The sequence below is a fragment of the Leucoraja erinacea genome, chromosome 14, assembly GCF_028641065.1.
Source record: "Leucoraja erinacea ecotype New England chromosome 14, Leri_hhj_1, whole genome shotgun sequence".
NCBI lineage: Eukaryota > Metazoa > Chordata > Chondrichthyes > Rajiformes > Rajidae > Leucoraja > Leucoraja erinaceus.
In genome coordinates, this window is record NC_073390.1 from 28,299,092 (window position 1) to 28,324,591 (window position 25,500).

The window sequence follows — 25,500 nt, forward strand, 5'->3', positions numbered from 1 at the left end:
CAGATAGACACAAAAAGCTGGAGTAACAGGCAGCATCTCTGGAGAGCACGGATGGGTGACCATATATAGAAATATATAAAATCATGAGGGGGATAGATAGAGTGAATCTTTTACCCAGGGTAGGGGAATCAAGAACCAGGGGACTTAGCATTGAAGGGTCACCTTTCTCTTATGTAATTGATCATTGCAAGTTTCATGAAGACATGACAGAACTGAAACTGTTAGACTCAAATGCCAGTGATGGGCTTCACTAAACACAAGCATGAATTTGAGCAGGGATGTAATGATGTAAACCAGCAGTCGGACTGCGCAGTTTTGGCCTGAAACCACCCGTTTATTACATTGAATCTACAGTGCAGAAATAGGCCAATTTCCCTGCAGTGAGCTTAGTTATCAGAAGCTCCATGTCACATTAAATTGGCAGATGAGAAAAAGATGTTCTCCGGAGAGAGTATGGAGTTAGTTGGTGGAAAGAAACAGAAATCCTTAATAACGTGGCTGAGCCTAACTCATTCTTATTCAAGTCTAACAAGAGCTGGGAAATTATTTTTTTTCTGGATGCCGAAGTCAGGAACACAATGAGTGGAATGGTAAATTATTATCTTACCCTATCAGCTATTGATTCGTTTTTTTCAGTTTTGCTAATGTACATCCAATTTAATCTTAAATGGATCTAAGTTAAGGCAACTGCTTCTGTCATGGACATGAATTGTTTTGTTCTGATCTTTGTCTTGTACATGTTTACATTCTTCCTATCAGTGAAAACCATTTCTTTCTGGTCACATAGCATCTTTTCAACAGGACCAAAGGCTTCCTTTGGCAGGATAATGAGAACCTGGGAATGTCAACAGTTATCTACTGAGTCCATCAAACATAGAATGTCATGAGACAACTTATTGCAACTATATTCACCACCTCTGGACAAGGATGGGTGAAAGACATGGACCTACTGCTCAAAACTCCTAAGTGACCTGTGAATTAGGTAAGAATATGTTAGGCTCAGTCAAAGCATTAAAGGGTTCATTTTCTAATGACAAAGGCAACAGATATTGGAAACCATACAGACTATTGGGACAATGTTCAAAAACCACCTCTCAGTCTTGAGTCGGGTACTGGGGGCAGGCAGGCAGCTGGAATCATAGAACAAAACTACCATAGGTCTCGGACCGTATGCCTCCCGTCATGTTATCCCAGACAAGTGGCATGCTTTAGAGAAGAAAGCAGTGCAAAACCCACTGGTTCTTGGCTTTCATGAAGACAATGCACCTTACCGGCCCTTGAAGAAAGCAATGTAGATTGGCGAGGAGTAGAAGTTGATGAACTGAAACAGAAACACCTTGACGATATATGCATCTTCATACTTGCTCTGAGTCCTGTGCATTTCTGAAACAAATGGAACAGAGAGCATGAGATTAAGTAATATGTTTATTGTGTTCTTATTGTTTCCTCTCAATTCTGGATCAAAAATTCTGTTTTTGCCACCCAGTCCCTCAACGCTGCAGAAGCACCAGTGTGGGTTTGATTTTTGTGATTCCAGGTCAAACATTCCTCCGTGTATTTGTCTTGTTAGCACGTGGACTCTCATTGTCAGCCAGGCTGTACTGCAAGGTATTCCTTATCATAATTGTTCACTTAACCACAAAGAATTGAGGATTGTCTTTATGGAAGAAAGAATGTGGCACAAAGGCATATTATCTCTGGAAAAATAATTAGATAATTTAGCTCTTGAAGATTCTGGTGTTTGTTTTACGACAGTAACATCAGTGACTTTATACCCAATCCACACTTTGCAGTAACAAGGTAACCTGACTGACCTAGGGAATCATTACATAGTTCATATTGTTATAGCTATGAGTTGTGTGCATTAAACTGGTTCTTACCCCATTTGGTTAGGAAATGGGCTAGATATGTATATAGTCGAGCCAAGATGAGAATGCATAAGAGATTGACTATCGATCCACTGAAACTGGCAACCCTTGAAGCCTGAGAGAAAAGAATACAAGACAGATGAGAAAAAAAACATTTATTATGCTTTTATTTGAATACAAAGGATCATTTCAAATAGATACATGTATTATTTTTAAATATATTGTAATAAATATTATTTTAAACTATATATAATTCTTCTCCGTCTTCCCCAGTCGGCCTTTGTCTCTCCCTTTCCTTAACTCCCTATTGGCCCTTTGCCTTCCCTTAACCCTTTGTTCCATCTCTCTCAGCACTGATTGGATCTTGGCTCTGCCTGCCTATCTCCTGCCTATAGGGTTTGTCTCTCCTCCACTGCCTTCAATTGGTTCCCTCTTTCCCATGGATTGGTCTGTAACTTTGACTCCTGGTTCAAAGAGCTCCTCTGATTGATTCTGACCACCGCTATCCATTATATCTATCATTATAAAACTAAATACACACTGTGCAGTCATTTCCAGATGCTCTTCATCCAGTGAAGTGCGTGCAGCAACAACACAAGCAGCAGATCTTTTAACACCAGCACATCAACAACTAGAAAGAAATATTGCCCAGATGGTAATTTTCAAGAGATTTTATTATTTAAAAAAAATCGTAAAGCCTTGTGAATTTGTGGAATTCTCTGCCACAGGAGGCAGTAGAGGCCAATTCACTGGATGGATTTAAAAGAGAGTTAGATGGAGCTCTAGAGGCTAGGGAAATGAAGAGATATGGGGAGAAGGAAGGCACGGGTTACTGATTGTGGATGATCAGCAATGAATGGCAGTGCAGGCTCGAAGGGCCAAATGGCCTCCTCCTGCATCTATTTTCTATGTTTCTATGTTTACTTCTCTGGGTCTGATCAGCGGGTGCTGGTTGCTTGTTCAGCTTCCTTACCATCACAACTGAGCTTGGGTCAGGACAATCTGAGCCCCTCAAAAACCGTCCTGTGAATCCCTTAAGCCAGACCAGATTTTTAACCTAACCTTCTCTTGCCCAGTTCAGTGCATTACTACTTCAGTTTAGTTTAGTTCACCTTAATTTAGTTTAGTTTGCTATTGTTATGTGTACCAAGGCACAGTGAAAAGCTTTATTGTTGCGTGCTATCCTGTCAGTGAAAAGATTATACATAATTACAATTAAGCCAGTGTGCAGTTTTAGAATAAAGCCTATAACATTTAGAATAAGATAAAGCCCAGTAAAGTCTGATTAAAGATAGTTTAAAGATCTTCAATCGGGTAGATAGGAGGTCAGCACCGCTCTCTGGTTGGTGAGATGACGGTTCAGTTACTTTAGAACAGCTGTTAACACTGCCCATGAATCAAAATGAGTTCAAACTACCTGTTTGGCTCGTTCAAACTAGCCATGCTCTTACCCACTAAGCCATGGAAAGAGGGAGTGTAATTTTCTGTAATGAACCATGCCCCAAAGTTACGGCAGGGTAATTAGGGGGTCAAATACATAGCAAGGCTCCGTTATTGGAGGCTGTGGGGTCAAATCCCAGTCCCAATCCATCGAGTCTGGATCAGTTCCTGTGGACTGGAGGGTAGCTAATGTAACCCAACTTTTTAAAAAAAGGAAGGAAAGAGAAAACAGGGAATTATAGACCCGTTAGGCTGACATTGTAGTGGGGAAGATGCTTGAATCGATTATTAAAGATGTAATAGCATAGCATTTGGAAAGCAGTGACAGGATCGGGCAAGGTCAGCATGGATTTATGAAGGGGAAATCATAGAAAACATAGAAAATAGGTGCAGGAGGAGGCCATTCGGTCCTTTGAGCCAGCAATGCCTTTCATTGTGATCATGGCTGATCGTCCCCAATATAGAAACATTGGGGACAATCATGCTTGACTAATCTTCTGGAATTTTTTGAGGATGTAACAAGTAGAATGGATAAGGAAGAGCCAGTGGATGTTGTGTATCTGGATTTTCAAAAAACCTGTGACAAGATCCCACACAAGAGATTAGCGCACATGGTATTGGGGGTAGGGTATTGACATGGGTAGAGAACTGGTTGGCAGACAGGAAGCAAAGAGTAGGAATTAACGGGTCCATTTCAGAATGGCAGGCAGTGACTGGTGGGGTGCCGCAAGGCTCAGTGCTGGGAAATCAGTTATTTACAATATATATTAACGATTTAGACAAAGGAATTAAATGTAACATCCCCAAGTTTGCGGATGACACAAAGCTAGGTGGCAGTGTGAGATGCAAGGAGGATGCTTTGAGGCTGCAGGGTGACTTGGGTAGGTTGGGCGAGTGTGTAGATGCATCGCAGATGCAGTATAATGTGGATAAATGTGAGGTTGTCCACTTTGGTGGCAAGAACAAGGGGGCAAGTTATTATTGGAATGGTGTCAGATTGGGAAAAGGGGAGGTGTAATGAGACCTGGGTGCCCTTGTACATCAGTCACTGTGCAGGTACAACAGGCAGTGAAGAAAGCAAATGGCACGTTGGCCTTTGTAGCAAGAGGATTTGAGTATTGAAGCAAGGAGGTCCTACCGTAGATGTGCAGGGCCCTGGTGAGACTACACCTGGAGTATTGTGTGCAGTTTGTCTCCTAATTTGAGGATGGATATTGTAGCTATAGAGGGGGTGCAGCGTAGATTCACCAGGTTAATTCCCGGGATAGCGGGACTGACATATGATGAAAGAATGGATCGACTGGGCTTATATTCACTGGAATTTAGAAGGATGAAAGGGGATCTTATGGAAACATATAAAATTCTTAAGGGATGGGACAGGCTACATGCAGGAAAAAATTCCTGATGTTGGGGGAGTCCAGAACCAGGGGTCTCCGTTTACGAATAAGGGGTAGGCTATTTAGGACTGAGATGAGATAAAATGTTCTCACCCAGATAGTTGTGAATCTGTAGAATTCTCTGCCAATTCCATATCTCAATGTGGAAGCCAATTCACTGGATTTATTCAAGAGAGAGTTGGAGATAGCTCTTCGGACTAACGGAATCAAGGGACATAGGGAGAAAACAGGAACAGGGTACTGATTCTGGATATTCAGCCATGATCATATTGAATGGCGCTGCTGGCTCAAAGGGCCAAATGGCCTACTCCTGCACCTGTTTTCTATGTTTCTAAAAGCATGAGAGCAGAGGATCTGGCCTTCATAATCTACTGCGACTGTGGCTTTCATATACAACATTAAACTTGGCTTCTCTCTCAGGTTGGGTGCCAGTCAAGGCCCAGGACTACTTAAAAGATAAGCAGGAAAGTTCTCAACAGGTGTACAGGGCAATATCTATCCATCTGTCAATACATGAAACATTATCTGGTCATCATCTTGTAGATCTTTCTTGCACATTATCGTGGGCAATTTTGCCCCAAAGACCAACTGTGCCTAAAAATTAACTGAAATTGCTGTAAGGCCCTTTGAGACATCCTGAGAATGTTAAAAGTGATGAAGAAATGCAAACCTTCCTTTCTTCTTTCATCCTCATTTGTTGCCGCCTTGCAGCAGCAGAGAGCAGTGTGTGACACAGTGGAGTGAAGCCACTGTCTCAAAGCTCCATGGACACAGGCTACATCCTGCCCTCATCTGCAGTCTACGTGAAGTTTGCACAATCTCCCTGTGATTGTGATGGTGATCTCCCAGCTGCACCAGTTTTCTCCAACATCACAAAGACACATCGGTAGGTTAATTGGCCACTATAAGTTACTGCTAGTGTAAAAAGGTTGGTAAAAGAACCAATTGTTGATAATATTGATGGTCGTATGAGGGAGGGTAACCTGCAGGAAAATGGGACTGCTGGAACTAGCTGTTGTGCAGAGGTGAGGGCATACTCACAATTGCCATGATGATGGAGTTTCCAGACTCATACATGACGATACTTATGATAGTGCGGTACAAAATGACGGATATCACGAACATTAACACCACAATGATCTAAAAGAAGAGAAGTTCATCATGAGTACATAGTCATCCAGTGACATCCATCTCATCATTCAATAGTCAACACGATATTCGCTACACAAAGAAATGTTCTTCTCTTCTCTCCCAAGCTGTCTTATGATGCAGCACTTAAATCACAGCACAGTGACTTTGAACCAACTGGAAAGGCATTGGGGTGGCCACCTATACTTCGAGATGGGGAAAGGGAGGGTGTCCTACAAATGTTTTGTGAAGACAGGTTGTTATAATGTTTTTGGATCTGAGTACCATTGGCAAGGATAGCATGTACGGCCCATCCCTTACATTTCGTGACAAGGTGTCTGCGAGATGCTTCCTTGAGGTGCCGTGATCTTGCTCCCATGGTGTGTTGGGGAGAGACTAAGAGGCGATAAAGAAATTGTGATGCATTTCCAAATCTTCAACCTGGAGGGGAACCCGCACACCGTGGCATCCACATCTACCCACTGTCCTTTTTCTTGAAGGCAGTGGAGGGTGATGACAGAGCGATCTAAGCGATCAATACACAGTTCGTACACACTTCACCCATGGTGTGCCATGGTGGAAGGAATGATTGTATCAGGTGGAGGATGGGGTGTCTATCAAGTGGGTGCTTTGTTTTGGGCATTGTCAATATTTGAGTGCGCTTGGAGCTGGTTTGATTCAGATGGTATTCTATGTTGCTCCTACTTTATCGTTTGTGGATGGTGGAATGGTTTTAGGGAATCATGTGAGCCACAAAGTTGCTCTGATCATCACACCATTTTACGAGCATAGTCTGGTCAACCGAAGTAAAGGGTGACTGAAGAGCAAGATCTCAGAACAGGCACAAAACCACGAGTAACTCAGCACCAGCGATTTCTGTCCTCCCAAATGTGTGTGAGCTCTGGACTCATTTAAATCATACCACGAACACCCGTCTCTGCAAAACACTTAAATTCACTAATATTTTGCAGAGATATGCAAAACAACATTCACATTTACTCCCAGAACTAAACTCCCGCACTGGGTCCTAATTTAATTGCACAAGACTCCTCAAACATCTATTCCAAACTCTGTCACAGGAAAAGATTACCATGCCAGAAGAGGAAAAGTTTCAAAGATGTCTTTAAAGCCTCCTTGAAAATAAAAATCACCGATTTCACTGATTCTTGGGAGTCTCTAGAGAGTATAGAAGGTGCATGCAGGATGGTTTTGAGAGCCTGGAGTCCACACCAGGCATAAGTGGAGGAAGGAAAAAAACAACCCCACAAACAACCCATTCATCTGGGCCTTCAGCATTGCTGCCCATCTGTGGAAGAGTCTGCAGTTCCCACATTCACCTCAGCAATTGCCTCTGGACCCACAGTGTGAACAAGTCTGTCTCAAGCCTAAAAGGCTGCCTAAGAAAAATCATAAAAAGATACCACAGAGAAACAGGCCCTGTGGACATATCTCATTCCTTCCGACTGTGGTGCCTATCTTCACTAATTCTATTTGCCAACATTAGCCTATTTTTCCTTCCATACTTCCTCTATCCAAGTACCTGTCCAACACCTTTTAAATGTATTGTATCTGCCTCTGGTCTGCTCATTCCAGATACCCACCCGCCCACTGTGTGAAAAAATTACCCCTCAGTTCTCCTTTAAATGTCTCCCCTTTCACATTAAATCTACATCCCCTAGTTCTTCCATTCCAGCAATATCCTGGCAAGTCTCTTCTGCACTCTCTCTGTCGCCACTACATCATTCCAGAATTGTACACAATAGAAAAGATTTATGTTGCAGATTCAGCTGAGTTTGTGGTCGATTATGACTCTAGCATGTTGATGGTGAGGGACAAAGGTGAGGTGAGGGACAGAATGCTATTGAGTCTCAAGGGTAGTTTGATGGATTCCCTTCTGTTGAAGGTGTCTGTCATCTGGCATTTATACGGGTGGGAACGTTACTTGCCATTTACCAGCCATAATGCTTGAATGTTGTCTTGCTGTGAGCAGGATGAGCTTCATTTGCTGAGGAATTGCACATAGTGCAACCATCAGCAAACATCCCCACCTCTGAAGAGGCTGGAAGTGCTGTAAATTCATGTCTCTAAAGACTAGTTCAGTAACATAGCCACTGCATCACTATTCCCCCGAGTGCAAATGGGGAGCCGGTAACATTGCTGAACCTGGGCACAAATGAAGCACAAAAGATATCGCAATGCTGTGAGCAGAAAACAAAAAAATGACATCCTACCAAGAGCAAAATCACCATCGAACTCGTAAAGATTCGTCGGAACCTGTCCTGCTTCGGAAAGAAGGGTTCCACTGCTCCTGTGATTGGGTTCTTCGCAGTCATGGGAGCCATGACCGTAAAATGAGGCCTGGGGCGCTCCTGAAATGAAATGTTAAACAGTCGGAATGAAGATGACATCAGTGCAACGTTAAGTAAATAACCAAGAGCCAAGTGTTTCCTCATGTACGATAACAAGGTCCTAAAACAAAATCATAGCAGATATCGCACAACCGGAAAAGGCAGGACTGCCAATTCTAGATCCCATCTGGAAGTGGAAAGAGGGTAGGTTAGGAAACAGGGAGGGTAGCATGGGACAAGAAGGGAGGCTTATCTTAGGTACCAGAAATAAAGACAGGAAGTGTAGAAAATATTGGGTTGAAATGTAAAGAGAAATTAGGAAAGGAAAGAGAAAGAATGAAAAGATACTAGCAAGGAAAATTAAAGAAAACCCAAAGATACTCCTAAGGAAAGAGCAAACAGGGATTCAAAAGTTAACCAATGTGTGGATAAGGGTAAGGTTCATAGCGCATAATTTGCAGTTGTCATTACAAAGATGAGAACATTCTAGGATAGTGGTAGAAGTGAAGGTTCATGAGTGATTTTGCAACTGGTAGGCTGTTGCCCGTCTAGTTCACAGGGTCTAGTCCTCGACCCTTATTAAATTAAATATTTTAATGATTTAGACCTAAGGAGCATAATGCAGGTGATACATTAAAAAAGTGGCAAATGGAATTTAATGTACTGACATGTGTATTATAAGGAAATAGATTTCGGTGAGTGCAACAAGGCAAAGAAGTGAACGCGAAGTACAATTACATTGAATGAAGAAACATCTGCTTATGCCCACAGGTCCTTAAAAGTAGAACATGTCAATTAAGTTAAAAAGGTTCGAAGGGTACTTGCCTTTGTTAGTCAAGGCACAGTTCATAAGAGTATGGAGGTTTAGCCAGAATTGTACAGGACACAGCTTCACTTCTGGTCATCACATTACAGGAAATATTTGACTGCATTGGAAGGGTGCAGAGGAGATTTACATAGTCATGGTCAGAATTGGAAGATTGGAGCTACGAAGGAAGTATGTTTTCTTTGGAACAGAAGAGGCTGAGGAGACTTAATCAAAGTGCATAAAATAAATGAGGGGGGGGCCAGATTTAGTGAATGGGATTTCCCCATGGCCCAGAGGCCAATGACCAGGGGCATAGATTTAAAGTAGATGGTGGAAGGACTGGTGGAGGAATGGGGAAAGGATTTTTCTACTCAATAGATGGTTGGAATCTGGAACTCACCACAGGTGGTGGACGCAGAAACTCTGATCAAATTTAAACAGTGTTTGGATGAGGACCTGGAAAACTGTGTCCTTTAGAGCCAGGGACCCAGTGCTGGGAAATGGGAGTGGACTGGGGAACCCTTTTTCAACCAACACAGACATAATGGGTCTAATGGCATCCTCCCTTGTTGTATATCTTTTGTGTTTATGATTTTGACAAGAAAGCCAGCTTTGCCAATTATCTGAGTCATAGCAAATGGCCAGGGTACTGTGGAGAAATCCTTGGCATTATGGAGTTGCAACTTTTGTGTCTAACTAAACCAAAGAGTAGTCTGAAGGAAGGTGCTTCTCGTAAAGAGACAGCCTTCTCCATTGCATTGGGTTGCCATCTTCAATTACTAGTCTCTGGAACTTCTAACCTTTCGACATGAACAGATTTTCGCTGATACATTAGGAAGTTGGCGTACATTAAACACTGATCTGATTTCATGGCCGCCATTTTACCTCAGTTTCGTCACAGTCTAAGCATTCCCATCTAAAAGCCAGAATTGCAGTCTTCCTCTTCCAGTATTCAAGGAATGTCACTGCCCACAGCGACATGAAGATACTAAAGATCACGGTGCCCCCATGATCAAAGAGATAACCTAACTGGAGGAACAAAAGGCAGGTCAGCGGTCAACAGCATGGATCTGAAGAAACACAAATTCATACTTTTCAGTGTTGACAATTAAAGGAAGTGTTTCAGATTGTTTAAGGTGGTGGTTGATGCATATACAATAAAGGTGTTCAAGAGGCTTTTTGATAGACACACAGAGCGATGTGGATCATGTGTAGGCGATTAGTTTAACTTGTTCAGCACAGATATTTCAGGCTGGATGACCTGTCCCTGTGCTGTATTGTTTCATATTCAAAGTTAACTGAAGGATTTGATCGAGGAGATGGGCTAATTTTGTCTGGCTTAGGGATAATGTTAGAGTGCAGTGGAAATACTCAGCAGGTTTAGCAACATCAGTGGAAGGAGAAATCAATTTAAAGTTTTGGGCCAAGGACTCTATGATAAAATAAATCTACAACCCTCCATTGGAGCTGGAGGTGAACTAAAAATTTCAAAATGAGATTGATAAATATTTTTTAGATAAACATTTTAAAAGCCATGGAACCAAAGTGGATAAAGCAAAGTCACTATGCAGATCAGTCATGATCTGAATTGATGGCAGAACAAACCCGAGGGACCGTATTGCTTTTCCTGTTCTTGCTTTTCAATTAACACTGGGTCCTCTTTGTGAGAATATATATGCAAGTGGTCTGATCTTTGCTGGAGAGAGTAGGAGAATTAAAATTTGGTCTCAATCCAAACACACCCATTCCTGGTCATTAGTTTATGTCTTCTAGTCTCTAGTCAGTAACTCCTACTCACTAGTCAAAGACTCCCTCTTGCTGGTGAATCAGGAAAAGGGGCTTGCCAATATTAATATGAGAGAAAAAAAAAGATGAAATTAATGAATGACAAATTGCCAAGAGCAAATTATTCCTAATCCACCATTTTAAATAAATTTGGAGAAAACATTATAGATGGGATTTTGCTAAATTCTTACAATTTAGATTAGAAAATAATATATATTGCTGCATAATTTAAGGACTCTTAAAGAATGAGTGAGGGGAACCATAGACCAGCATGCTCTGAATTATTAGGAAATAACAAGGGGTAGCATATGTATTAAGGCCATTCTGGATTACTTTGTATTCATATTTACAGTGGGGAAGTTATTTGGATTTGGGTCATAGATTAGCCATAATTCCATATAACATTTCAAGAAGATAAATGACCTGCTCTTCTTACATTTCTTTTATCCTTTAAATTATACAAAAATCTATCAATACCATGTTTAAAATTAAGTAACTCATGTAGTGTTAATTGTTATTTGTGGAAAAGGTTTCATACTTCTATTGTTCTTTGTAAGTATATTTCCTCATATTTAATTAACCTTCTAGTCTCTTCAGAATAAATAGCTACACTTAACCTAAAACTTGAAATGTTCAAATCACCCATAACCAAACTTCTAAAGTAATTGTTACCTCTTATTGCAATTAACCCTTTGGGTTAAGGTGTTATTCTGTTAAATCTATCTTGCACTCTCTCTAAAGTTAATAATACTCTACCTTAGGCCAGAGATTGTTTAAAAGGTTTTGTACAGCTGAACATTTAGTGCCATTATTGTCTTCACTATTGTCTTCATTATGCTTCTATGGTGATTTGCTTTTGTTGACACAATCCATTTCCTTAAGCTGTCGAACACATTCTCTTCTAATACTATTAACTATCTGTGTAACTATTTCTATTTAAAATTTACTATGAGTAAATACTAATACAAAACAATTGTCCCCATCCCCTTATTTTCATTTACATTATGAATATTATCACCATTCAATGTTGTTCTCCATTACCCTATTTTACCTAATTGTATTTTCTTTCCTCTCGCTCCTCATATCTTTTGGATTTGGATATCTAAGCATCAGAGAGAAATACAGCACAGAAACAGCTCTTTTTGGCATCAAATTCACATCGTCCACCCATTTTGTAGTAATCATACATTTTAATCCCATCTTTTACATTCTCCCCACATTCTCTTCTAATCCCCCCAGATTTACCACTCACTATACCATGGGCAGTATTTAGTGGCTAATCAACCTACCACCCACATGGCTTTTGGGGATGTGAGAAGGTTCTGGAGTATTCAGGGGAAACTCCCTGTGGTCATAGAGAGAATGTGGAAACCACACAGACAGCGCTGGAGATCACAATTAAACCCCAAAGTCTGCAATGTGAAGCAGCGGCTCTACCATCTGTGCCACTTTTCAACTTTAATGTTTTTAAATCATTGATCCATGTATGTATGTCCTTTGTCAATTTCTTTTCATAATCGTTTATGGCATTTTTCTTGTCAATTTACGTTGATTATTGTATCTCTCCCAATCATCAGGAGTTTTGAAAAGATTTTTTTGGCTTTATTTGATCCTCTACCTTTTAGTTTGTCCTCAATTGTTTTGTTTTTTTCTAGTTTCTTCCAGCTTCGGATGATAGCTAAAATAACACAATTCCTCCAGTTTGATGACCTCGAAAAGATCATCCATACATTTATCTCCTCCCGCCTGGATTACTGCAACTCCCTCTACACTAGCATCAGCCAAACTTCCCTGTCCCGCCTGCAACTGGTCCAAAACGTCGCGGCAAGACTCCCTGCCGGGCACCCGAAAAAGGGACCACATCACCCCGATCCTGGCCTCTCTCCACTGGCTCCCTGTGCGGTTCCGAATAAATTTCAAGATCCTCCTTTACGTCTACAAAGCCCTTAATGGGCTTTCCCCCACCTACATCAAAAGTCTGCTTACCCACCACACCACCTCCAGGTCCCTCAGATCGGCTGACGGGGTTACTGAACATCCCACGGTCTAGGCATAAGCTCAGGGGCGACCGTGCCTTTGTGGTTGCAGCTCCTAGACTGTGGAACAGCATCCCTCTTCCCATCAGAACTGCCCCCTCCATCGACTCCTTTAAGTCGAGACTTAAAACTCATCTTTACTCTCAAGCCTTTCTTGACGTCCTCTGAGTGAGGGCTATATGTATGTATTTATGTATGTACTTAATCTATGAATCAATGTTGTATAACGTTAGTACCTCCACCAATGTAAAGCACTTTGGCCAACGAGAGTTGTTTTTAAATGTGCAAAAGAAATAAAAGTGACTTGACTTGACTTGAATTTTGCCTCTTAGAGCATGAACTGGTTGACTCTTGCATCTTTTGTTTTAAACACTGTGTTTTATTCATTAACTAATTCACTACTTTTAATTTGTTGACCCTTGTTCCATTGTGAAGAAGTCAGCCCAACCTAACCTATTCCATTTCTCCAGGGATGCTGTCTGACCTGCTGAGTTACTCCTGCTTTTTGTGTCTAATTAGAATAGCTGTTTAGTTTTTCTCCCTTTCAAACATCACGTTCAACTTAAGCATGTAATTATTACAATTAGATAAATGTTTATATAACATTGCACTAGTTACCTGCTGCCAAATCTAATCTGTCCTGCCTCTTGTTGAAGGTGAAACACACTGTGGCAGAAACCCATTCCTAACACAGTCCAAACATTCTTTACCATCCCAGAATGTTGAAACAAAGAACAGCAGATGCTGGTTAATACATAAAAAGGACACAGGCCCAAAATATTTCCTATCCAAGTTCTCCAGAGATGCTGCCGGACCTGTTGAGTTACTGCAGCACTTTGTGTGCTTTCGTGCTTTACCATTCAGCATGTGTTTCCCTCCTTTTGTCCATGAGTTTGTCTAACCTGTGCACTTGTGTATTTTATAATTTAATAACTTCCACAAAGAAGCCTATGTACAGTTGCATGACTCTCAATACAGTCTCCAGTGCCTTCCAATTTCTTAATTTGACCCATAATCACTCAACTGGTGACTTACCTTTCAATATATTCACTTATCATTCAGATCTTCTTCACAGAACCATTTTCATTATCTTTCCTTATATCCCAGTCTTGCCCATCTTGGAGCTATTTCCCAGTAGCCTACCACATCTTCTGTTCAATGTGTGCTTGCAATCCAATTACTTGCTTTCGTGTCATTTGCAAACGTACTAATCGTGCCATGCACATTCTCATCCAAATGTTTGATATAGATGGCAAACAGCAATGGGCCCAGCATGAATCCCTAGACTAGAGGCACTCCACTAGTCACAGGCCTCCAGTCCAAAAAACAACCTTCTACCATCACCCTCTGCTTCTTTTCATGAAGCCAATTTTCTATCCAGTCGGCTAGCTCTCCTTGGAACCCATGTGATTTTACCTTCCAGAGCAGCCTACCATGCGGAACCCTGTCAAATGCCTTGCTGAAATTCATATATACAACAGCTACAGCTCTGCCCTCATCAACCTTTTTGGTCACATCTTCAAAAAACTCAGATTTGTGAGGAAGACCTCCAACCTGCAACTACCCCTAATCAGCCCTTGTCTATCTAAATGCATGTATATCTTATTCCTCAGAATACTCTCTAGTGACTTTCCAGCCATAGAAAGTCCCTAGGCTTTTCCTTGCAGCCCTCCTTAAATAGAGGCACAACATTTTGCCACCTCACCAGTATTTAATGACTCTTAAATCTCAGCTCAGATCTTACAGAGGTAGTTAGATCCTTCCTCACAGATTCAGTTGTTTGTTTCAGGCTATTATACTGTGCCTACGCCAGTCCTGGTCCGAGTCAGATGGTGCTCCTCCCAATGGTACACTTCTTTCTTGTCCAAGTCCAGATCCTATTGCTCCCACCTTTCTACCCCCTGCCACTCGTTCAACCAAGCCACATGTTCAACACCCCAACTACAAAATCTTCTACTATTTTGGCCTATCCTGGGTAATAACCATTGAAGTCCTCAATTTAGCACATTGCAGTCACCAGTCAAGACTTCCATCCAAGTTTATCCTATGCTGTTAGAGCCAACATAGTCCACAGCTGTATATCACTACAATGTCCCTCACACTAATCTCAGCAACCTAAGACATACAAGATTCTGGATTTTACCTTCAAAGGATTTTATCATCTTCCTGATTAAAGTTTCACATGCACAGATCTCCTTAAATCTATCTGTTGTATTTGTCTCATTCACTAATGGGTTAGTGATATCCATATTCTAAACCTTGTGTGCAGAGATTATTTCCGCATTAGTGACATTCTTATATATAATGCCATTGTTATAAGTCTCCATGACATTTCCAGAGTAGCCATACTTATATCCCACTGAAGGGTTGTGCAGAAAGTTGGGTGACACAACCTGAATGTAGGAATTTAGAGCAAGGGTTACCTTATAGGTGTTGCATATGCTGGAGAGGTTCCAGGACTTGCAGATCTCACAGAGTGGACACATGTTGAAAGTGGATCCTTCCTCACAGATTTCCTTTCTGGGCATGGACACGGATAAAAACTGAATCAAGCGTCACACACCACATTGTCACACAAAGTATCCAACAAAATAATGAACCAAAATAATGCTGTAAGGTATGCAAAAAAGGTGCTATCATTCAATTGTATCAGTTGGCTTAATCTTTTGTACTAGCATGCTTTGAGGAACCTGCAGTCCTGTCAGCACCACTTCATCAGAATTGTTTCTTGTGCATAAGAAGTTGGAGGCTACTCGTGTAGGTGGTACACTTTAACTGCTTTGCTCAATACAAGAAAATCTTCAGCTGGTAAGGTTATGCAAGGCCTGCACTAATGGACTGTTGCCAAGTGAGCAGGAGACAAAGCAATTTCATCTACCGAACTTTGCAAATGGAAAGTAGTATGGTGAATGGGTAACAAGTTTTGAAGGTATGAAATATCTCAACTATATTTGAGGCTGAATAGTTGAGAAAGCAACTTGTTTAGTTGCCATTTTATAGAGGTGGTTCTCAAATTAGTTAGATAGTTTAATTTATTGTCATGTGTACCAAGGTACAGTGAAAAGCTTTTGTTGCATGCTATCCAATCAGCACAAAGACAATACATGGTTACAACCGAGCCATTGACAGACCACTCCAAGAATATTAAAACTCATTCAGGATCATTTACCTTCTGCACATTATGTCATGTGTTTGTGATTACTCGTCTGCATGGTATGATGCGGAGAGACACAGAGAGATACAATATGGAGAATCCCATCTCAATGCCAAGATGTTTGACTAAATTACTGCAGAAACTTACGAGGGTATGTCAGTTGTCACAAGGTAGATTCCACCAACGAAGGTTAGGGTTCCAACAATTGCTGCTGGCAACAACCACGCTGTGTAAAACCCTCAGGAGGCAAACAAGTCAATATGTTAATGAAACTATAGTCAGTATAACGAATACAGCTGGTGAGATGGTGCTGTCTTAACAGTGTGTCAGTTAAGGGCCTGTCCCATGAGCATGCGACTGCATGCGGCAAGCGCGACCTAACGTGGTCACTTGAGCCGTACGGCCTCGCGGGGCCGGTCCCACTTTGATCGCCGGAGCCGTATGGAGTTGTGCGGAGCTGGTCCCGACATCGCGCAGGGCTCCGAAAAACTGACACTGTTCATAAATACTGCGCGGCAACGGCCTGCCGGCCCGCAGTCACATTGAGGCCGTTCGCAGCGTCTCGACGCCGTACGCAGCGTCTTGACGCCGTATGTCACATGCAAACTTCCCGCGGATTTCGCTCAAACTTCACGTCAATCACTCGACCTCCACGCGGCCCCCGCTTCCGGTTTGGTCGCGCTTGCTGCATGCAGTCGCATGCTCGTGGGACAGGCCCTTTAGAGTAGTTTTGGCAGGAGTAACTGATCTATCGGGACCAAAGGGACAAATATAATGGTTACCACGGAACACACAGAGTAGGTATAACAAAAACCGTGGGAATATATATCTGATATCTGATGCTGCACAATAAAGAGACTGGTGACATTGGACTGTAGAACATGGGCTCAATGGCTATATGAGATCGTGCAGGGCAAATGGGAGGGCCATGGGACAGGTTTCATGAACATTTCAGGATTGTGTTGCATTAGATTAAACATTCCCCCATTGAGACCAATTGGAGTCATATAATTAGAATGAATCAGATCAGCACCAACAAGCCATAAACCCTTGACTACCTCAACACTTCAAAATTGGTCATGTATCCAATCAATCCCAAGAACAATCCTAAAATCACTTAATTAAGGCAAATACTTAAACAAGTTTATGTAGATTGAGGTTAGTGGAAATGACGGTGCCATCTTACACAGACATAGACACGGATGGCGTGGAAAATAATATTGTCGAATTGGCTGATATTTGAGGAAGTGAGCCGCTGAGTAACTGGGCCCAATCTATATTTTCTTTCTTCCAGTTGAGACAATTGAGTATAAACTGGGAATATATCTGGACACATTCATACCAATCCATGCAAAGTAAAAGGCAATCTTCTCTCCAAAGTAATTCCGGATGTGGTCCAGTGGTTGGTATTTGTACCACTTGCCCCAACAAGCCCAGTATTTGTAAAGTATCTGCCGGCGGCTGAGGTTCTCCAGATTGATGTCGTCACTCGCACTCGTGTGTGAACCCTGTCGGAAAAGCCAGCCATGAGTATTAGTTATTGTGTGGGGGTGTTCCGGACACAATCTCCCTGTCCTCCACAAGCAGAGGTGCAGCCACCAGCTCCAACTCTCAGGAGACAGTCCTGACAACTTTCTCACCAAGGGTGGAAAATTAGCAGCGACACAAAGGAGATTCAAGGCTTTATCCAATCCACTCCTCCATCAAACTAGTAAAATATCCACCAGATAAACGCTGAGCTTCCTGTAAACCTACTCCCAGACATTTCCCTTGCTCTTTATTTCCTCAGATATTCCTTAGTTTCCACTGTTTGTCCCCTCTTTTTAGTCCCCTCCTATTTCTCTCTGATAATTTGATGATTTTATTCTTTTTTTTCCATCGTTTTCCATCACTCCCCCACAACACTTGTGAATATAGAGAGGTTCCCTTTGCAAATCATGTCAAAAGTATTTAATTGTCATATGTACTGATAACTAAACAATGTTCTTACTTGTTGCAATATAATAGGCCTGTAAATACAATAACATTCAGATAATATATAATATAAAAAAACACAATAAATTATAACTATAATACTAGGTAACAATAAACATGTAAAAATCAAAGTCTGTAGTGCAACCAAAGACACAATCTATAGACAATGCAGCTGATTCATCCAACTGGTCAGGTCTGAAGGGTCATCTTCAGATGGGAAACCAAAATAATCACAGATGCTGCCTGACTAGCTAAGCACTTCAAACACTATCTGTTTTTATCTCCTCACATCAGCCCAACCTGAAAGCATTGTTGTAAATCTCCCTTGTATGTTTTCTAATGAGATCATACTCATCCTGATTAAAATAGAGTTCCAGCAGGATCTCCTTCTGCTTAAATGCCAAGCTTTGGCAAATGTCCCCTGCACCTCCTTAGCTGCCATATGCAGCTACTGTTGGAGGTAAGTAGAAGTCAGTGCAGGCTAGTGCACGTTGTTGGAGCTTGCAGATACTGGAATCATAAGCAAAAGATATAGTGGGTCAGGCAGCATCTGTGGAAGTGAAATAAACAGACATCATTTTGGGTCAGGACCCCGCCTGAATCCCAATCAACCCCTTCTCACCTAGATTCAACTATCACTGCATTCACTCTCACGCCCCCAGGGCAGCACAAGGAATAGAGTTCCCATGGTCCTCACCTTTCACCCCACCAACCTCAGTAACCAACACATCATTCTCTGGTATTTTCATTGCCTTCAACATGATTCACCACTGTCCAGTTCTTCCCGTTCCCACCTCTGTAATGTATTCATACATATTCATGTGTATGTTAATGAGTTGGTGTTCAATATAAGCAGGGAATGCTGGGTAATAAAGTTCTCTCTCATGATCCAGGCAACCAGTGTGCAAGTCTTGTTCTTCATTCTGCCGTCCGGAATTTAACAAAATTGGCGACGAGGACGGGATAGAGTTTGTGAACATCCTTTAAAAAGTGCAGGACTGTTTTGCAACATGCAGTATTGTTTAACATTTTAAACAGTAAATACGGAGCTGTGTCGCAGTTGTTTGCGAACTGAACACACTAGGCCGCAGATCCTTCTGCGTATGGGACTGCAACTGTACAAATCGGCGAGAGTATGTCAGGCTATCTCTATGTTGTGTGTACGTGGCAAGATGGCGTCCTTGGGATTGTATAGGATTTTAGACTGAGTTTTTTTTTTTGTCGAGTTCCTCAAGCTGGTATAACCTTTGTACAGCTAAGTTTTGGGTGAATTGCTACACCAGAACAGACAGGAAATCGGGGTTTTTGAACGGACTTTAAAAAAAAGAGAACTACACGATGGCGGCATCCACAGGCTACATCGGAAACCTTGGCACTTTCGGCAAGAATAGAAAGCCGTTCAGCTCCTATATGGAGAGAGCAAACATGTTTTTCACGGCAAACAACATAATGGAGATTAGTGGAGAAGGAGAGGTAGTGACTGAAACAAATAAGGCCATTTGCGAACGTATGAAAGCGATTCTGCTCACGGAGATCGATCCTGAAGTGTACTGCACACTCGTGAATCTCCTTACAAAAGGCAAAAGACGTGCCATTCAATGACATTATGAAGAAGTTGGAGGAGCACTTCAACCCAAAGCCTCTGGAAATTGCAGAAAGCTATAAATTCTGCACTAGAATCCAGAAGCAGAATGAGACAATCAACGAGTACATTGTTGCCTTGAAAAACTTACCTTTTCCACTGTAACTTTGGAACCTTTCTTGGACACGCACTATGCAACAGATTTGTTTGTGGTGCAGAGGATGAATGAATTCGGTCCAAACTCATGAACATTCCAGATCTTACATTCGAGAAAGCTTGCAAGATTGCTACCACAATGCATCAAAGAATGCTCGCGAGTTTCGTCCACCACAGACTGCAGTGGCCATTTACAGTCACAAGGCAGTGCCTATGACCAAACCAAGAGGTGCTAAACCAAAACCAAAGTATGATGGGGAGCCGAGTTCAGCCAGTTGTTATCGTTGCAACGGTAATCACTCATCCCAATTTTGTCAGTTCAAAATGGCCAAATGCTACAACTGCCAGAAGAAAGGCCACATCGCCTCAGCATGTCGGGCCAAGCTTAAAACAGGAAACCAACAACCTGCGGGAAACAAGCGACAACACCAGAAAGGAGTTCACAACTTGGAGGTGAACCCAGATGGGAATGAACTTGGGTTGTACACCATTTATGCAACCAACATCGATAAACCTACAACCAGCCAAGGCAAGGACTTTCGAAATAAATTATTGATTAATGAACAGTTAATCGATGTGTGTATTGACATAGCAGCGCATTGTTCGGTCATGAGCAAAGTCCTGTATGAATCAAAGTTCCCATAGACACCATTGTTTGAGAGTAAGGACAAGCTGAGAACCTACTCGGGCGAAGTTTTGGAGACATGTGGACAAATGAACTGTAAAGTTCAGCATAAAGGTCAGCCAGTAACACTGCCCACCATTGTGGCCAGCTACAGAAATAAACCAACCCTCCTTGGAAAGGATTGGCTGAGTGGAATAGAGTTAGACTGGAAGAACATTTTCAGCGTCGATTTGTCCAAATCACATCTTGAAGACGTCAAAAGCAAACGTGCAGAAATGTTTGCCGACAGTTACACGGGAATAACAGGGTACTCTGCACACATTCATCTTAAACAAGATGTGAAACCTGTGTATTGTTGACCAAGACCTGTACCATATGCACTAAAGCAACAAGTGGAGGAAGAACTCGACAGGTTAGAGCGGAATGGAGTACTCGTGAAGACAGACCAGAGTAACTGAGCAACGCCAATTGTGGCTGTACTCAAGGCCGACAAAACTGTTCGACTATGCGGTGACTACAAAGTCACAATCAACCAAGCCGTTGACGACGAACAATATCCGTTACCAACCTCGCAAGATCTGTACGCAGAACTTAGCGGAGCAAGTGTCTTCACTCAAAGTAGATGCCAACGGACTTCGCCCTGTGAAGGCGAAAGTTGAAGCAATAGTTAATGCTCCAAACCCAACAATGTGTCAGAGCTACGATCATTCCTTGAGATGGTGCAGCTCTATGCACGATTCCTTCCAGATTTAGCAACTGTGCTAAAGCCACTACATCATCTGCTACAAAAAGATGTGAAATGGCCGTGGGGAAAGGAACAGCAACGTGTATATGACATCTGCAAGGAAATTTTGACAAGTGACAACCTCCTTGTTCACTATGACACGCGCGATGAAACTTGCTTGTGATGCTTCAAGTTATGGCGTAGGTACAATGATCTCCCACGTAATGAATGACGGACAGGAAAAGCCTATTGGTTTTGCATCCCGCACCCTGTCACCGAGTGAGTACGATTATGCACATATAGAAAAGGAAGCACTCAGCATCGTGTTCGGAATCAAGAAATTCCATCAGTTTCTTCTCGGAAGACCATTCACCCTAGTGACTGATCACAAGCCATTACTAGTGATACATGGTCCCAAGTCAGCTATACCTTCCATGGCGGTATCAAGGATGCAGTGCTGTGCAATTTTGCTGTCCCAGTATGACTACAAGGTTGAGTATAGAAGCTCCAAGTGCAATGCAGTTGCAGATGCGTTGTGTTGGTTGCCCCATGAGAACTCTGACGTGAGAAGTGAGAACTCAATCTACACACTGCAAGTTGTAGATGAAGACTTTCCAGTGACTGCAACAGAAATTGCAGCAGGAACAAAGAAAGACACCGTGCTGAAGAAGGTCTATGAACAGACATTGAACGGTTGGACTGAAATCTATAGTGGATTGAACTCAGTTCTGAACTCAGAGCTGAAGCCTTTCCATAATCAACCAGAATTATCATGTGAGCAGGGATGCATTAAGTGGGGTTACAGAGTCGTTGTACCAGAGTCTTTGAGAAACAAAATTATGAATGAACTTCATGCTGAACATCCTGGCATAGTAAGCATGAAGTCAATTGCCAGAAGGTTTGTGTATTGGCCTGGTATTGACAATGACATCGAGTCACTGGTGAGCAAATGTAGCGTCTGCCAAAATTGCCGGAGTAAACCACCAAAAACACCACTGCAACCCTGGTCATGGCCAAGTAGATTTTTTCAGAGAGTTCATGTAGATTTTTGTGAAAGGGGTAATGATCACTTTCTGGTACTCGTAGATACTCATTCCAAATGGATTGAGGTTAAGCATATGGGGTCAAGCACTACTACTGAGTGTACCATAGATGAGTTGAGATCAATTTTTGCATGCCATGGTTTACCGGAAGAACTTGTTTCTGATAACGGGCCAGAGTTTTGTTCAGAACGGTTCAAAGAGTTCATGCAGTGGAATGGTGTAAAACACACACACTTGTTCCCCCATACCATCCAGCCTCCAATGGGGCAGTGGAAAGGTCTATTAGAGTTGTAAAAGATGCTCTCAAGAAACAGGTTTGGCAGGATAGTTCAAAGCTCAGCATGAAACATTGTTTGGTTAGTTTCTTGCTGAAGTATAGAACCACACAACAACGGATTACTCACCTGTAGAACTGTTGGTGAAGAGAAGGCTAAGAATACACTTAAGTCTAGTTCAACCCAAATTGGCCTTGAGAGTTGAGCAAACATAGTTCTCAAAAATGCCATTTTGACTCCCACAAAAAGGAGAGGATCTTCAAGCCAGATGAGCAAGTTTGTGTTCTCAATCCTCCCAACAAGTCCAGTCGAGACAAATGGGATGTTGGGAAAATAGTGGAAGTGTGTGGAACAAAAAGATACTTAGTTGAAGTTGGAGATAGGATCAAAAGTGTTCATGTTAATCAGATGATTCCAGCCAAAGATGAACCAAAAACTGAGCATGAAGTCCTAATCCCTGAGTTTTTATCTGAAAGTGAGTTGGAAGAAACGACTTTGAGTGAAACACAAAGTTCACTTAGTATAGACAAAGAATCAGATTCCTATGGTCAAAGTCAGGGTACTAAAACAGAGCCAAACAAGCCTACAGTTGAGTCAACACCTAAACCTGTTACACCTGTTACAGTTAGACGATCAGGCAGGATCCATAAACCAATAGTCAGGTTAGGTTTGTAAGTTAAATAACTCACTGCACACGTAAAACAAAAATGTGTAGATATGTAAAATAAATACTGGTTTAAATCAAGTATCACAACAACAAAATTGTAACTGAGTACTTCGATTTAATACTTAAAAAAAGGAGAGCAGTGTAATGTATTCATACATATTCAAGTGTATGTTAATGAGTTGGTGTTCAATATAAGCAGGGAATGCTGGGTAATAAAGCTCTCTCTCGTGATCCAGGCAACCAATGTGTAAGTCTTGGTCTTCATTCTGCCGTCCGGAATATAACAACCTCTTTCCGCTTTTCGTAAAGACCACTCCCTCTGCAACTCATTGATTCGCTCATCCCTTCCCATCCACTCCCTCCAGGCACTTTCTTCTGCAACTGAGAGATACAATGTCTGTACCTATAGCTCCTCCCTCATCATCAACCATCAACGGCCCATCCACGTGAGAGAGGTTCATGTGTAATTCTTCCAACCATGTCTTTTGCATTTGGTGCTTCTGATGTGGCCTCCTTTACATCAGGGAGACTAAGCGTGGACTAAGATGAACTGATCAGTGCCTCTCCTTCCTTTGAAGGTCAAGGAGAGTTGACATAAAGACAAATACTTTATTGAACTTCTACAGAGGTACTGCAGAGAATACACAGATTGATTGCATCATGGCCTTGTTTGACAACTAGAACTGCCAGCATAAAGGACACCATAGAGAGTGTTAGACACTGTTTGGTCCTTTACAGGCACTGACCTTCCCACAAAATATAGATCTATAGGAAGTACTGCCTCAAAAAGACAGCCAATATCAGCGACCTGCACCACCCTGGCCACATTCCCATTTTGTTCCTACCATGGGAAAGACAATAGAAGAGCACAGAAACCAAGACCACCAGGTTTAAGGATAGCTTTGTCTGAGAAATTATCAGGCTCTTGAAAACTGCACAATATTAACCTGAACGTTACCCTCAACGTCCCAATCACACGTACCTACCCATGCCCTAAGTTCATCTGCCTTACCCATCAGGTCTCTTGCATTAAAATTAGTGCAATTAAAACCAACATTCCTTCCTCCTTCCCAGCCTATCTCCTGCCTATTCTATCCTCTATACTTTCTCTCATCAGCCTCCATACCAACTTCTAACCTCTCACCTGCCTTGGTCCTGTGAAAGATCCCAACCCCCCTGCCAATCTAGTTTAAACCCACCCGTGTAGCACTAGCAAATCTGCCTGCCAGGATATTGCTCCCTCTGCAGTTAAGGTGCAACCCATCCCTCTTGTACAGATGGTCACCTCTGTCCCAGAAGAGATCCCAATGGTCTAAAAATCTGAATACCACGCCCACTGCACCAACTCCTCAGCCACACGTTCATCCTTATCTTTCTGCTCTTACCCTCACTATCACGTGGAACTGGAAGCAATCCAGATATCACTACCATGGACGATCTGTTTTTCAGCCTTTCACCCAATTCTCCATACTCATGTTGCAGAACCTCCTCCTAACCCTTGCAACACTATACTTGTAACCTTTTCTTCTCTTCTATACGTAAGCTCAACAGTCTAAAAATGAAAGACCACAGCATCTAGAAATTAATTTGTTCTATATATATATATAATTGCCATTAAGTACTCATTTTATCTTCTCTATTCCCAGAATTGAATTTAACTTAAAGTTCAGCTAACATGCATAAAAAACATTATGTTCAAGGCTCTTATTCTCCTAGTACTCTGCAAAGAAGACACCACACTTACATCATGAAGGGGATATGCAGCAGAGAATACGTTCTCACTTAAGAGATTTTCAATACCAATCTCGCACTTTTTCTGATGCCCATATGTAGTGTTTTCTAATATTTGATAAACCTGTTCAAGGGAAAAGTAAGCCAAGCGTCAGAATCAAACAATACATACCATATATTGCTCTGGTATTTTATGTAATTCACATGTTTAATCATTAATGCTTTATTATTAATGTTTAATGTGTCATTCCTAACTGTCACTGTATGTCATGTTGCTGTCAATGTATGTCATGTTGGGCGGAGCACCAAGGCAAATTCCTTGTATGTGAATACGGCCAATAAACTTATTCATTCATAACATGTAAAGAATTACATGCTCAATGGAGACAGAGCTCCCAGCTGCTATTATCAAAACTTAGACTTATGAAGTGTCAAATTGAAATAATCAAGTTAAGTCAAGTTTATTTTCAAATGCAAGAGTATAATGAGGCACAGGTACAATGAACATCTTGCTTGCAGCAGTATCACAGACACATACTCAGACAAATCATGAAAACAAGAGTAACATGCTACATAGCCTGCTGAGTGATTGCAGAGTTTTCTGTTTTTATTTCCGATTTAACTTGCACTTTAGTGCTCAGTTTCAGCACTTCGCAGCAGAACCCCCTTATTTGTGACTCCCTCAACACTAATTGCAGACGGAGATCCAGCCTTTTTGTGTTACATGGCAACCTCGTGTCCAGGCAAACTTTTTTTATT

The 25,500-nt window shown here is 41.8% G+C and overlaps 1 protein-coding gene across 3 annotated transcripts in view; it reads right to left on the bottom strand.

Moving 5' to 3' along the window:
* Positions 1-25,500, bottom strand: part of LOC129703467 (anoctamin-7-like) — a 97,714-nt gene that overhangs the window by 23,815 nt on the left and 48,399 nt on the right. For all 3 annotated transcript variants that reach the window (XM_055645948.1, XM_055645950.1, XM_055645949.1), the window contains exons 8-16: positions 24,755-24,865; positions 17,307-17,472; positions 16,112-16,202; positions 15,234-15,330; positions 9,875-10,018; positions 8,065-8,202; positions 5,747-5,845; positions 1,881-1,983; positions 1,272-1,383 (exon numbers count right to left, since the gene is read on the bottom strand). In XM_055645948.1, the coding sequence (XP_055501923.1) occupies positions 1,272-1,383; positions 1,881-1,983; positions 5,747-5,845; positions 8,065-8,202; positions 9,875-10,018; positions 15,234-15,330; positions 16,112-16,202; positions 17,307-17,472; positions 24,755-24,865 (1,061 nt within the window). The remainder of the gene's footprint in view (positions 1-1,271; positions 1,384-1,880; positions 1,984-5,746; positions 5,846-8,064; positions 8,203-9,874; positions 10,019-15,233; positions 15,331-16,111; positions 16,203-17,306; positions 17,473-24,754; positions 24,866-25,500) is intronic.